The following is a 15689-nucleotide window of genomic DNA, read 5'->3' on the forward strand; positions in this document are numbered from 1 at the left end:
AAAGTAATCTGCTGCTACTCATTTTCCACTGAAGTATAATATAGCCTCTATATTTAAATAATGTTGTGGTTGGCCTCTCTCTTTCTCTCTCTCCTCACATCCCCCCGCCCCCCCACAAACCAATGTGCTGAGACATGCTCAGGACCAATAAGAAAACCCCGAGTGTAGATTCCCCAGCGGCCATGGGAAAAGGTAAATAACCTGAAGCCTCTGTTGTGCTGGTAGGTTGAAGGACTTCAAATCTGAGATGTCCAGTTCCTTGGCAGTCCAATTTACTTATTCATCCGACACATCTGCTTCCCTGATGATCTGACCTTGCTGGGTCGCTGAGTTCTGAAGCTTGGGTCTCCTGAACTGTGGGCTTTGGGTGGGGTTTGAGAGGGGGGGGGGGGTTGGGCGGTTGAGGGGTGGGGGGCAGTACCTGATTCTCTGAGATTCCTGTCCCAGAGAAGCAGTGCCTTTCTCAAATTCTACTTGTGTTTGTTTCCTGCGCTGTTGAAGGGCCCATACATCAAAACACAAGGCTTAGGAGCCAACTGTGGGATTTAGAACGAGATAATGAGGGAATAAAAACACTGCTCTGTGTTCAGAGGATGCTGGCAATGTGAGTTACAGCTCAAGCAACCATCTAACTGTTAGAAGCTTATTTCACAATGATTCACATCTTTGGCAGCGAGCTTTGAAGCCAACCCAGGCAAACAGATTGAAAGTTTTCCCTTTCTGCTCACTTCAAGGGTCCATGAGCTCGACCAGTCTGAGCCCAGTCACTGATACAGTATGGATTCAACAACAACAACTTGCATTCATATAGCACCTTTAACATAGCAAAATGTCCCAAGGTGCTTCATAGACGTGTAATCAAAGTTTGACACCGAGCAACATAAGGAGATATTTGGACCCAAAGCTTTTTTTTAGAGATACAGCACTGAAACACGCCCTTCGGCCCACTGAGTCTGTGCCGACCAACAACCACCCATTTATACTAATCCTACATTAATCCCACATTCTCTACCACATCCCCATCATTCTCCTACCACCTACCTACACTAGGGGCAATTTACAATTGCCAATTTATCTATCAACCTGCAAGTCTTTGGCTGTGGGAGGAAACCAGAGCACCCGACGGAAGCCTGCATGGTCACAGGGAGAATTTGCAAACTCTGCACAGGCAGTACCCAAAACGGAACCCAGGTCGCTGGAAATGTAAGGCTGCATTGCTAACCACTGCGCCACTGTGCCGCCCATGGGCAAAGCTTGGTCAAAGAGGTAGATTTTAAGGAGCATCTTAAAGGAGGAGAGGTGGAGAGGGGGAAGGGTTTAGAGAGGGAATTCCAGAGCTTAGGGCCTAGGCAGCATGGCCGCCAATGGTAAAATAATTAAAACTGGGGAAGCTGAAGAGGCCAGAATTGGAGGAGCGCAGAGGTTTTGGAGTGTTGCAGGGCTGGAGAAGGTTACAGAGATAGAGAGGGACAAGGCCATGGAGGGATTGTTGTGCAAATACCTCATGTTATGTGAGTGTGTGGCTCCATTCCGACATCTCTTTGTACTTGGCATTAACTTCGGTTGCTCAAATACCATTTTGACAACTGTTTAGATCCTGAATCTCCCATGCTTGCTGCAAACATGAAAGTGTGGCACCATTTCAGGAGCAAAATTAGCTCCTCCATTAATTTTAGTCAAGAAAATTAATAAAACGTGGGAGGTGGGGTTTGGGGTGGGTGAGGGTGGGTGAGGGGCTGTCAAGCCAAGAGAACTATAGGCTAAATTTATTGATCAGTGAGGTTAATGTACAGATACCATTGGCATTCCTCAATGAGCTGTTGTTAGGCAGCTGGGAACTCCTAGACTAACCATCAATGCCAGAGATAGAGATGTACAGGTGGATTCAGACACAGATATACAGGCAGCAGCAGACAGACTGGTACAACGCAGCCAGGCACCACAGGTACAGGCGGAGTCAGACAAAATGGTACAAGTAGTGTCAGACACACAGGTACAGGCAATTCAGACACAGGGGCAGGGATAGGCACCAACATGTTACACCACGGACATTTGACAAAATTTAGTGACTCAGCCATGGACATGGAGGTAATTAATCTGTATATAAAGTGTATAGCCAATCTAATGCCAGCAAAACACAGTCCGATTTAAAACATTTTTCTCCCAATAAATAAAATAGCTAAGCGTGCAAACATCAATGGAGGGCAGCACAGCAGTATTAGCTAGCTAGCAAAATAGTGTGCAATGCCAATGCGAAGTACTATTGTTGAATAGGGCTAGCTACACCATGTGCTAACATTGCGTTAGCATGTAGCCAGCCAGCTAAACCAGTATACGATATAAACCAGAACAGTGTTGAGTAACGGTCTCTTCCCCAAGCTGGGTTGAACTACCTTTTTTCCGAATTCGACGCCATGTCTTTTCATGGGTTAAGAAAAAAAGCGGGAAAATTGTGAACATAGAATTCAAATTCACAGCTGCTTCCCGAGTCCCTCCCTGGTCATTGAGGACACTTCATGCACATCAGACTTTATAAATGTGTTCTAGTCCAAAAACTCAATGAGATATGACTGTGTAGATGATGTCCTTCGCAGAGTCTAACACCAGAACCTGCACAATATCGCTGTGGTCTTTGTGAAACAGCTCATTTACTCAACGTCCCGCATTCCTTCTTTTTATTATGTTAAACCAGGACTGTGGGGGAGTTTTTAGTTTGTTTTGAATGGAGATTTTTTTTTTAATTAAAGGAATCTGTAGGTCTGGATCACTTGCTCTCCCTCTTTCCAGCAGGTTCTCTCACACACACACCCCACCTGTGTGCTAATTGGTTCCTCCCCTCCCCTCCCTCCCCTTCTCTGGGCCCCTTTATAACTAAGCTACGTTTCCTTTAAAGTTTTGCCCTTTGATGTTAGTTTATTAATCCTTAGTTCCTCCAAAAGAGCTGGAAAGCTGGAGGCTGTTAACCCCAGGCCTGTCACTGGGAGAAACCCAGCAGCTGTTGCCCCACTCGGTACAAAAGTGAGACGGTAGCTTCTTATTGGGGATGTTTGAAACCTTCACCTTGTATTTATGAAGCCTCGACCCAGACACAGGGTAAGGTCAGTCAGACACAGGCCAGTCAGACACAGAGGTACAGCCGAGTCTTACACAGGGGTACAGGCTAGTCAGAGACAGAGGTACAGGTGAGTCAAACACAGGGGTACAGTTGGGTCCGACACAGAGGTGCAATTGAGTCAGACACGGGTACAAGTGAGTTTTTTTTAAATTCATTCATGGGATATAGGCGTCACTGGCCAGCATTTATTGCCCATCCCTAATTGCCCTTGAGAAGGTGGTGGTGAGCTGCCTTCTTGAACTGCTGCAGTCTATTTGGTGTAGTTACACCCACAGTGCTGTTAGGAAGGGAGTTCCGGGATTTTGACCCAGCGACTGTGAAGTAACGGCAATATAGTTCCAAGTCAGGATGGTGTGTGGCTTGGAGGGGAACTTGCAGGTGGTGGTGTTCCCATGTATTTGCTGCCCTTGTCCTTCTAGTTGGTAGAGGTCGCAGGTTTGGAAGGTGCTGTCTAAGGAGCCTTGGTGCATTGCTGCAGTGCATCTTGTAGATGGCACACACTGCTGCCACTGTGCATCAGTGGTGGAGGGAGTGAATGTTTGTAGATGGGGTGCCAATCAAGCGGGCTGCTTTGTCCTGGATGGTGTCGAGCTTCTTGAGTGTTGTTGGAGCTGCACCCATCCAGGCAAGTGGAGAGTATTCCATCACACTCCTGACTTGTGCCTTGTAGATGGTGGACAGGCTTTGGGGAGTCAGGAGGTGAGTTACTCGCCACAGGATTCCTAGCCTCTGACCTGCTCTTGTAGCCATGGTATTTATATGGCTACTCCAGTTCAGTTTCTGGTCAATGGCAGCCCCTAGGATGTTGATAGTGGGGGATTCAGCGATGGTATTGCCGTTGAATGTCAAGGGGAGATGGTTAGATTCTCTCTTGTTGGAGATGGTCATTGCCTGGCACTTGTATGGCGCGAATGTTACTTGCCACTTATCAGCCCAAGCCTGGATATTGTCCAGGTCTTGCTGCATTTCTATACGGACTGCTTCAGTATTTGAGGAGTCACGAATGGTGCTGAACATTGTGCAATCATCAGCGAACATCCCCACTTCTGACCTTATGATTGAAGGAAGATCATTGATGAAGCAGCTGAAGATGGTTGGGCCTAGGACACTACCCTGAGGAACTCGTGCAGTGATGTCCTGGAGCTCAGATGATTGACCTCCAACAAAAACAACCATCTTCCTTTGTGCTAGGTATGACTCCAGACAGCGGAGGGTTTTCCCCTGATTCCCACTGACCTCAGTTTTGCTAGGGCTCCTTGATGCCATACTCGGTCAAATGCTGCCTTGATGTCAAGGGCAGTCACTCTCACCTCACCTCTTGAGTTCAGCTCTTTTGTCCATGTTTGAACCAACACAGTTGGAGTCCAACACAGGGGTACATGCAGAGTCAGACACAGCGGTAGAGGCGAGTCCAACACAAAGGTACAGGTGGGTCAGACACAGGGGTACAGGCCAGTCAGACACAGGGATACAGGCCAGTCAGACACAGGGATACAGGCGAGTCAGACACAGGCCACTCAGACACAGAGGTACAGGCCAGTCAGACACAGGGGCACAGGCGAGTCCAACACAGGGGTACAGGCCAGTCAGACACAGGGGTACAGGCGAGTCAGACACAGGGGTACATGTAGAGTCCTACACAGAGGTACAGGTGTCAGGCACAGGGGTACAGGCGAGTCCAACACAGGGGTACAGGCCAGTCAGACATAGGGGTACAGGCAAGTCAGACACAGGGATACAGGCGAGTCTGACACAGGGGTACAGGTGGGTCAGACACAGGCCACTCAGACACAGAGATACAGCCGAGTCAGACACAGGAGTACAGGTCAGTCAAACACAGAAGTACAGGTGAGTCAGACACGGGGTACAGGTGAGTCAGATACAGGGGTACAGGTGAGTCAGATACAGAAGTACAGGTGAGTCAGACACAGGGTACAGGTGTGTCAGACACAGTGTTGCAGGTAGGTCAGACACAGGGGCACAGGCAAGTCAGATACAGAAGTACAGGTGAGTCAGAGACAGGAATACAGGCTAATCAGACACAGGGTACGGCGAGTCAGACACAGGCCAGTCAGACATATAGTTACAGGCCAATCTGACACAGGGGTACACGCAAGTCCGACACAGGGGTAATGTAGCGTCCTACACAAGGGTACAGGTGGGACAGACACGGAAGTACAGGCGGGTCAGACACAGGGGTACATGTAGAGTCCTATACAGAGGTACAGGTGGGTCAGACATAGAGGTACATGCGGGTCAGACACAGGTCACATGTAGACTCATACACAGGGGTACATGTAGAGTCCTACACAGGGGTAAATGTAGAGTCCTACACAGCGGTACAGGTGAGTCAGACACAGGGGTACAGGCGAGTCAGACACAGGGGTGCATGTCGAGTCCTACACAGGGGTACAGGTGAGTCAGACACAGAGGTACAGGCGGGTCAGACACAGGGGGACATGCATAGTCAGACACAGGACTACAAGTGAGTCCGACACAGGGGTTCAGCCGAGTCCAACACAGGGGTACAGGCAAGTCAGACACAGGCGTACATGGAGAGTCAGACACAGTGGTACAGGTGAGTCTGACACAATGGTACAGGCGAGTCAGACACAGGGGTACAGGCGGGTCAGACACAGGGGTACAGGCAAGTCAGACACAGGGGTACAGGCAAGTCAGACACAGGGGTACAGATGACTCCAACACAGGGGTACAGGCCAGTCTGACACAGAGGTGCAGATGAGTCAGACACAGGGGTACAGGCGAGTCAGACACAGAGGTACAGGCAAGTCAGACACAGAGTATGGTGAGTCAGACACAGTGTATGGTGAGTTAGACACAGGCCAGTCAGACACAGAGGTACAGGTGAGTCAGAAACAGGGGCACAGGCGAGTCAGACACAGAGGTACAGGCGAGTCAGACACAGAGGTACAGGCGAGTCAGTCACCGAGGTACAGGCGAGTCAAACACAGAGGTACAGACGAGTCCGACACAGGGGTACATGTAGAGTCAGACACAGGGGTACAGGCAAGTCAGACACAGGGGTACAGATGACTCCAACACAGGGGTACAGGCCAGTCCGACTCAGAGGTACAGATGAGTCAGACACAGGGGTACAGGCAAGTCAGACACAGAGGTACAGGCAAGTCAGACACAGAGTATGGTGAATCAGACACAGTGTATGGTGAGTTAGGCACAGGCCAGTCAGACACAGAGGTACAGGGGAGTCAAACACAGAGGTACAGACGAGTCCGACACAGGGGTACATGTAGAGTCATACACAGAGGTACCGGCGAGTCAAACACAGGGGTACAGGTGAGTCAGACACACAGGTACAGTTAAAGGCAGAGGCTTATGAGTGGCTCAAGGAGGACAAAAATATTTTTTTTAAATGTTGATTTTTTGCCTGTTAGAAAACTGAGTCTTCTACTGATCTTTAATATCTCCCTATCCCTGACAGTGACAACAGTTAGCTTTGGTTTTCTGATCACGCCCTCATCTGTGATGTATTTTTATAGCTGTTCCTGCAATGAGCTCTGAAACAATATTGGCTTTCATATTGTCAAAATATTATTTTAAAACTAATTGAACATTTTCCCATGAAATGTGTTTAACAAAGATTGTGACAACAATTTAACTCCTGTGAACACCAGTGCTCACACTTTGAGTGAATTCGGATGCCAGGTTATGACTGCAGTCTTTGAGATGAAGGAGTGTTGAATTGAATAAAGACTTGTATTTCTAGAGCACCTTTCACAATCTCAGGGTGACCCAAAGCACTTCATAGCCAATGGGGTACTTTTTGAAGTGTAGTCACTGCTGGAATGTAGGAAACACAGCAGCCAATTTATGCACAGCAAGCTCCCGCAAACAGCAATGTCATAATAACTGGATAATCCGTTTTAGTGACAGCAAAGCAAAATACTGCAGATGCTGGAAATCAGAAATAAAAACAGAAAATGCTGGAAATACTCAGCAGGTCAGGCAGCAGCTGTGGAGATAAACAGAGTTAACACTCATCTGAAGTAGCTGGAAACATTAGCTCTGTCCCTCTCTGATTTGTTTTACTAATGTCGCCTGAGGGATATATACTGGCCAGGACACCAGGGAGAACTCCCCTGTTCTTCGAATAGCAGCCACAGGAGTTTCTACATCCACACATGAGGACAGACAGGACCTCAGTTTAACATCTCATCTGAAACAGCACCTCTGGCAATGATGCACTCCCTCAATACTGTGTTGTGAGTATCAGCCTGGATTTTGTGCTCAGGTTTCTGGAGTGAGATTTAAACACACACTTCTGATTCCAAGGTGGGAATGCTACTCACTGCCATCAGCATTGAACTTGCCCTTTATTAGTTTGTAGTAAGTTCCTTTGCTGTGCTGTTGTGGTTTAGTTGGCAATAGAAATTAACCTTTTATATTGCAATTCCTTTTCTATTTTAGATAATTGGAAAAAAAAAAAGCCAGAGGGGAGATGAGGAGAAATGTTTTTAGCAATGAGTTACAATGATCCAGAATGTGCTGCCTGAAAGGGCAGTGGAAGCTGATTTAATCGTAACTTTCAAAAGAGATTTGGATAAATACTTGAAAAGGAGAAATTGGCAGGGCTACAGGGAAAGAGCAGGGGTATGGGACTATTTGGATAGATCTTTCAAAAGAGCTGGCAGAGGCAAGATGGGCTGAATGGACTCCTGTACTGTAAAATTCCATGACCTAGATATATAGTCACTCCCAACCCACCCATTGCAGGCCAAGGATAAACAATGGCTGTTCCTGATCTGAATGGTTTTGTACCTCAGATCAAAAACTACATTGTTCACTGAGCCCTGCGGAGGTAGGCACCCAACATTCTTTCTGAATTAAACATCACAGGGGTCCTGCCAGAGGAAAAAGACTTGCATCCCAACATTGCATTCTTAAATACTGAACTAAACCTTCTTCTGTGTGACCAGGAAATGGTCCGAATACTTTAGTACAGATGGAATTGAGGGATATGTCCCATTTACTTTGGCAGATCCAACTCAGCAGAAGAAATAAAACCATAAAGTGCTAGAAATACTCAGCAGGTCAGGCAGAATCTGTTGAGAGAGAAGCAGAGTTAACGTTTCAGGTCAGTGACCCTTCATCAGAATTGGCAAAGGTTAGAAATGTAACAGGTTTAAGCAAATAAAGTGGGGGTGGGGCAAAAGAAAACAAATGGGAAGGTATGATATGACAGAGGGTCACAGAGAATAACTGACAAGGAGGTCATGGGGCAAAGGCAAAGACAAAGACAAAGAGTGTGTTAATGGTGTGGTGAAAGACAAAGCATTATTGCAGAGAGGGTGTTAAATGACAGAATAATGAAAGCCCTAGCCAAAAGCATAAACATGGGAAAAAGTGGGTAGGCACATGGTAAAAAAAGTGTAATGATGAAATAAACTAAAATAAAATGAAATAAAAATTAAAAATTCAGCAGAAGGAAACTTATCCCAGACATAGATTTCAGTTCCCTGAGGAATTTACAAATTGACTCATGCTCCACACACTTGCTACGTGCACATTGTATTTTAGATCTGCTGCAAGGAACAAAGGTCTGTGCTCAAATATTAAAAGCGAGAATATGAGTTAATTATAGGGTGATGAGTTACTTTATATATTACCTTTCTTAAACCTACAAGCTGTTTTTCTCCTCAACCGTGTGCTTTGGAAAGGAGAAATTCATAATACAGTAACAGTGGTAATTGTTTTCCTGAGCAGCTAAGGGGTATTAATTTGGGGAATAAAGCACATTCCCATGTTACGCATCCATGTAAACATCACACACTCCCTGGTAAGGTAAGTGATGACACACAGCTTTGTCTACAAGAGAACTCCTTCTCCTGTTTTATTCGGGAATTTCCGATACTGAGAGGTTGGAGATCACTCCTGTTTTGGAACTGTAAAAGACTCCAACCCTCCAAACCACAAACTCTCTATTCCACTGACACTGGCCTCTTGTGCATTCCCCTCCACCGGCCCTGCCTTCAGTTGCTCTGCAATTCACTCCCTATACTTCTCGATTTACCACGATGTCAGTAAAAAGAATAATTTCAAAGGCTAAAGCATTGTTGGCCATTACCTCAAGGGGGCTGGATTACAAAGAGGTGGAAGTTATTGTACAGTTATATAAAGGTCTGGTTAGACCCCATCTGGAGAGTGACTGCACTCAGTTCTGGTCACTGCATCTCAGGAAGGATATATTGGCCTTGGAAGGGTGCAGATGATTAGAGAATTTCATAGGGTAGATGGAGAGAAACCATTTCCTCTGGTTGGTGGGGTGGATGGGACGGGGAGGGTGGGGGTAGTCTAGAACAAGGGGTCACCTAGTCTGCGTTTGGTCTCCCCAATGCACAGGAGACCACGCTGTGAGCACCTCCATTCAGTCTGCAAGCATGACCCCCAGCTTCTTGTCATTTGTCATTTTAATTCTTCACCTTGCTGTCCTTGGCCTGCTGCAGTCTTCCAGTGAAACTCAACACAAGCTTGAGGAACAGCACCTCATCTTTTGACTGGGCACTTTACAGCCTTCCAGACTCAACACTGAGTTCAATCATTTTAGATCATAACCTCTGCCCCCAATTCTTTCTTTTCTCATTTTTTTCGCTGTTTCATTCCACCCCCTCCATCCCCCATTTCTCTCTTAATCCCTTCACTTCGTGTTCGGATGGCTGCTATCCTGCCATTCACACCTCATCCAGGCACAACTTTTGTTTCTTTACTTGTCCCATTACCACTCCCTTTGGCTTTGTACCATGAAATCTTCCGGCATTTAATCTCTCCTGCCTTCCACCCTATCACAGACCTTTCCTTTTGTTCTTCTCTTCACCCCCTCCCCCCTTTCACTTGCTCAAAACCTATTACATTTCTAACTTCTGATGAAAGGTCACAGACCTGAAACGGTAACTCTGCTTCTCTCTCCACAGATGCTGTCTAACCTGCTGAGTATTTCCAGCACTTTCTGTTTTTGTTTATGACTGGGGCGAACTGCCTGTTCTTCTTTGAAATAGTGCCATGGGATCTTTTACATCCACCTGAGAGAGCAAACAGGGCCTCAGTTTAACGTCTCATCTGAAAGACGGTACCTCTGTCAGTGCTGCACTCCCTCAGTACTGCACTGGCAGTGTCAGCCTAGACTTTGTCCTCAAGTCTCTGGAGTGGGACTCAAAGCCACAACCTTCTGTCTCAGAGGTGAGAATGCTGCCCACTGAGCCACAGCTGGCACCAGAAGAGTTATAAGTTGTGAGAGAGCTTTTACACATCAGTAATACCTTTGCAGCTCACCTGCTTCTGTTGTTACTTTCAGCAAGTAGCCATCTAATTCAATGGAGAAGTGTTGGTTCTTGTAGGGCAGAGATATCTTCAGCCCATCCTTCTTCACTGTCAGATGCTGTAGGAGGCTAATGCTGGTCCTGCTCAGCATCACCTCAATGGACTTGGTCCATGAGTAGGCATAGGTCCTGCGGGCATCATTCTGTACCAGCACCTGGAAGCTAGCTGTACTGGAGCAGTCCTTGGTTAACACATACTGGCACGTCCCTTGAAAGTTAAAGGCTCTTCCATCAAATGTGTTGTAATGTGGGTCACCAAACACAGTGCAAACACCTGGCTCTGTGAATGTCAAAACACAAAGTCAGCAAATCAATGACACGTACCAAGATTTAAAGACCAGGAGATAGGAACCACATCCCATTGGAGGAGGAGGGAAGGGAGGGAGGAGGGGCTGGCGAGGGTGAGGGAGGGATGGGGAAGCTCTGACTAGGTCCAACCCCATCATGTCCTGTAGCTACTTCTAGCACCTGGGTCCATCATGTCCGCACTGAATCAGGGGAGGGACAATGATGGGGGACTGGATCCAGAAAAAGGTGGACCCTGCACCCCCGTCCTCGGACACTGATGTTGCCCCCAGACCCAGACTCTGCCTCCAGAACCAGACCCAGATGTTGCTCCCAGATATTGTACCCAGACAGACGCGGTCCCCAGACGCAGACCCAGACGCTACTTCCAGACCCAGCAGTCACTCCCAGACCCAGATGCTACCCCCGACTCAGCCTGTGCTGAGAAGTTATGGTGATTCACTAATTACATTTTGGAGACGGAAGGAAATTCAATTAGTCACATTCGATGATGGCTATCGTGTGCTCTTTGTCAATCACTAAAGCAGTAACCAGCTAGTAGACCTGAAAACAGATGGGAACCATAGTAACAGATGGGAACCATGGTAATAGCCCTTATGCTTCTATCATTTTTGTGGAGGAATTTATTACCAGAATTTGGATTAACAGAAACCTGACTGATGCAAAGAATTCAAATTCATGCCCATTTTCCATTTAGCACCATGTTGTAAAGCTCCTGATACTAATCCAAATATAAATGTTTTAACAAAATAGCATCAAATTATCAGAGTCCAGATATAATTTATTTCCTAGTTACTACTTAAAATAGTTATTCTGGTGTAAACCTGTACAAAGCCTGGAGAGAAAAACTGAAGCCACCAACCTTTCCAATCCTTTCTCAGTGACCACAGTTCAAAAGTCACTCATTGGCTGGAAAGCACTTTGGGTCATTGTGAGGTTGTAAAAGGTGCTACAGAAATGCAACTCTTTCTTTTCAATCATTTCAATTGGTAGGACAATAACAACAACAACTTGTATTTATATAGTGCCTTTAACATAGTTAAACATGCCAAGGCCCTTTACAAGAGTGTTATAAAGCAAAATTTGACACAGAGCCACACAAGGAAAAGTTAGGACAGATGGACAAAAGCTTGGTCAAAGAGATAGGTTTTAAGGAAAGACTTAAAGGAGAGAGAGATAGAGAGGTGCAGAGGTTTAGGGAGGGAATTTCAGACTATAGGGCCCAGGCAGTTGAAGGCACGGCCACCAATGGTGGTGTGATTAAAATAGAGGACGTGAAAGAGGCCAAAATGGAGGAGCACAGAGATCTTGGAGGGTTTAGGGGCTGGAGAAGGTTATAGAGATAGGGAATGTTGTAGGGTTTGGAGGCGATTACAGAGATAGGGAGGATTTCAGGGGCTGGAGGAAGTTACAGAGATAGGGAGGGGTGTAGGGGCTGAAAGATGTTGCAGTGATAGGGAGGGGTGTAGGGGCTGAAAGAGGTTACAGTGATAGGGAGGGGTGTAGGGGCTGAAAGAGGTTACAGTGATAGGGAGGGGTGTAGGGGCTGAAAGAGGTTACAGTGATAGGGAGGACTGTAGGGGTTGAAAGCGGTTGCAGAGATAGGGAGGGGTGTAGGGGCTGAAAGCGGTTGCAGAGATAGGGAGGGGTGTAGGGGTTGAAAGCAGTTGCAGTGATAGGGAGGACTGTAGGGGTTGAAAGAGGTTGCAGAGATAGGGAGGACTGTAGGGGTTGAAAGCGGTTGCAGAGATAGGGAGGGGTGTAGGGGTTGAAAGCGGTTGCAGAGATAGGGAGGGGTGTAGGGGTTGAAAGCGGTTGCAGAGATAGGGAGGGGTGTAGGGGTTGAAAGCGGTTGCAGTGATAGGGAGGACTGTAGGGGTTGAAAGAGGTTGCAGAGATAGGGAGGGGTGTAGGGGTTGAAAGCGGTTGCAGTGATAGGGAGGACTGTAGGGGTTGAAAGCGGTTGCAGAGATAGGGAGGGGAGTAGGGGTTGAAAGAGGTTGCAGTGATAGGGAGGGGTGTAGGGGTTGAAAGAGGTTGCAGAGATAGGGAGGACTGTAGGGGTTGAAAGAGGTTGCAGAGATAGGGAGGACTGTAGGGGTTGAAAGAGGTTGCAGTGATAGGGAGGACTGTAGGGGTTGAAAGAGGTTGCAGTGATAGGGAGGACTGTAGGGGTTGAAAGCGGTTGCAGAGATAGGGAGGACTGTAGGGGTTGAAAGAGGTTGCAGAGATAGGGAGGACTGTAGGGGTTGAAAGCGGTTGCAGAGATAGGGAGGACTGTAGGGGTTGAAAGAGGTTGCAGAGATAGGGAGGACTGTAGGGGTTGAAAGAGGTTGCAGTGATAGGGAGGACTGTAGGGGTTGAAAGAGGTTGCAGTGATAGGGAGGACTGTAGGGGTTGAAAGAGGTTGCAGTGATAGGGAGGACTGTAGGGGTTGAAAGCGGTTGCAGTGATAGGGATGGGTGTAGGGGTTGAAAGAGGTTGCAGAGATAGGGAGGACTGTAGGGGTTGAAAGAGGTTGCAGTGATAGGGAGGACTGTAGGGGTTGAAAGCGGTTGCAGTGATAGGGAGGACTGTAGGGGTTGAAAGAGGTTGCAGTGATAGGGAGGACTGTAGGGGTTGAAAGCGGTTGCAGAGATAGGGAGGACTGTAGGGGTTGAAAGAGGTTGCAGAGATAGGGAGGACTGTAGGGGTTGAAAGCGGTTGCAGAGATAGGGAGGACTGTAGGGGTTGAAAGAGGTTGCAGAGATAGGGAGGACTGTAGGGGTTGAAAGAGGTTGCAGTGATAGGGAGGACTGTAGGGGTTGAAAGCGGTTGCAGTGATAGGGATGGGTGTAGGGGTTGAAAGAGGTTGCAGAGATAGGGAGGACTGTAGGGGTTGAAAGAGGTTGCAGTGATAGGGAGGACTGTAGGGGTTGAAAGCGGTTGCAGTGATAGGGAGGACTGTAGGGGTTGAAAGAGGTTGCAGTGATAGGGAGGACTGTAGGGGTTGAAAGCGGTTGCAGTGATAGGGAGGACTGTAGGGGTTGAAAGCGGTTGCAGTGATAGGGATGGGTGTAGGGGTTGAAAGCGGTTGCAGAGATAGGGATGGGTGTAGGGGTTGAAAGCGGTTGCAGAGATAGGGAGGGGTGTAGGGGTTGAAAGAGGTTGCAGAGATAGGGAGGACTGTAGGGGTTGAAAGCGGTTGCAGTGATAGGGAGGACTGTAGGGGTTGAAAGCGGTTGCAGTGATAGGGATGGGTGTAGGGGTTGAAAGAGGTTGCAGAGATAGGGAGGACTGTAGGGGTTGAAAGCGGTTGCAGTGATAGGGAGGACTGTAGGGGTTGAAAGCGGTTGCAGTGATAGGGATGGGTGTAGGGGTTGAAAGCGGTTGCAGAGATAGGGATGGGTGTAGGGGTTGAAAGCGGTTGCAGAGATAGGGATGGGTGTAGGGGTTGAAAGCGGTTGCAGAGATAGGGAGGACTGTAGGGGTTGAAAGAGGTTGCAGTGATAGGGAGGACTGTCGGGGTTGAAAGCGGTTGCAGTGATAGGGAGGACTGTAGGGGTTGAAAGCGGTTGCAGTGATAGGGATGGGTGTAGGGGTTGAAAGAGGTTGCAGAGATAGGGAGGACTGTAGGGGTTGAAAGAGGTTGCAGTGATAGGGAGGACTGTCGGGGTTGAAAGCGGTTGCAGTGATAGGGAGGACTGTAGGGGTTGAAAGCGGTTGCAGTGATAGGGATGGGTGTAGGGGTTGAAAGCGGTTGCAGAGATAGGGATGGGTGTAGGGGTTGAAAGCGGTTGCAGAGATAGGGAGGGGTGTAGGGGTTGAAAGAGGTTGCAGAGATAGGGAGGACTGTAGGGGTTGAAAGAGGTTGCAGAGATAGGGAGGACTGTAGGGGTTGAAAGCGGTTGCAGTGATGGGGAGGGGAGTAGGGGTTGAAAGAGGTTGCAGTGATAGGGAGGACTGTAGGGGTTGAAAGCGGTTGCAGTGATAGGGAGGACTGTAGGGGTTGAAAGAGGTTGCAGTGATAGGGAGGACTGTAGGGGTTGAAAGCGGTTGCAGTGATAGGGAGGGGTGTAGGGGTTGAAAGTGGTTGCAGAGATAGGGATGGGTGTAGGGGTTGAAAGCGGTTGCAGAGATAGGGAGGGGTGTAGGGGTTGAAAGAGGTTGCAGAGATAGGGAGGGCTGTAGGGGTTGAAAGAGGTTGCAGAGATAGGGAGGACTGTAGGGGTTGAAAGAGGTTGCAGAGATAGGGAGGACTGTAGGGGTTGAAAGAGGTTGCAGTGATAGGGAGGACTGTAGGGGTTGAAAGAGGTTGCAGAGATAGGGAGGACTGTAGGGGTTGAAAGAGGTTGCAGAGATAGGGAGGACTGTAGGGGTTGAAAGAGGTTGCAGAGATAGGGAGGACTGTAGGGGTTGAAAGAGGTTGCAGAGATAGGGAGGACTGTAGGGGTTGAAAGAGGTTGCAGTGATAGGGAGGGGTGTAGGGGTTGAAAGCGATTGCAGAGATAGGAAGGACTGTAGGGGTTGAAAGAGGTTGCAGTGATAGGGAGGGGTGTAGGGGTTGAAAGAGGTTGCAGAGATAGGGAGGACTGTAGGGGTTGAAAGAGGTTGCAGAGATAGGGAGGACTGTAGGGGTTGAAAGAGGTTGCAGAGATAGGGAGGACTGTAGGGGTTGAAAGAGGTTGCAGAGATAGGGAGGACTGTAGGGGTTGAAAGAGGTTGCAGTGATAGGGAGGACTGTAGGGGTTGAAAGAGGTTGCAGAGATAGGGAGAACTGTAGGGGTTGAAAGCAGTTGCAGAGATAGGGAGGGGTGTAGGGGTTGAAAGAGGTTGCAGAGATAGGGAGGACTGTAGGGGTTGAAAGCGGTTGCAGAGATAGGGAGGACTGTAGGGGTTGAAAGAGGTTGCAGTGATAGGGAGGACTGTAGGGGTTG

The 15689-nt window shown here is 48.1% G+C and overlaps 1 protein-coding gene across 1 annotated transcript in view; it reads right to left on the bottom strand.

The window, feature by feature from the left end:
• The window catches only part of bmper (BMP binding endothelial regulator), a 113828-nt gene that overhangs the window by 28674 nt on the left and 69465 nt on the right, over positions 1 to 15689 (bottom strand). The window contains exon 12 of the mRNA XM_068032598.1: positions 10421 to 10747. Coding sequence (XP_067888699.1) covers positions 10421 to 10747 — 327 coding nt within the window. The remainder of the gene's footprint in view (positions 1 to 10420; positions 10748 to 15689) is intronic.

Source organism: Heterodontus francisci, chromosome 5, assembly GCF_036365525.1.
Source record: "Heterodontus francisci isolate sHetFra1 chromosome 5, sHetFra1.hap1, whole genome shotgun sequence".
Lineage (NCBI taxonomy): Eukaryota > Metazoa > Chordata > Chondrichthyes > Heterodontiformes > Heterodontidae > Heterodontus > Heterodontus francisci.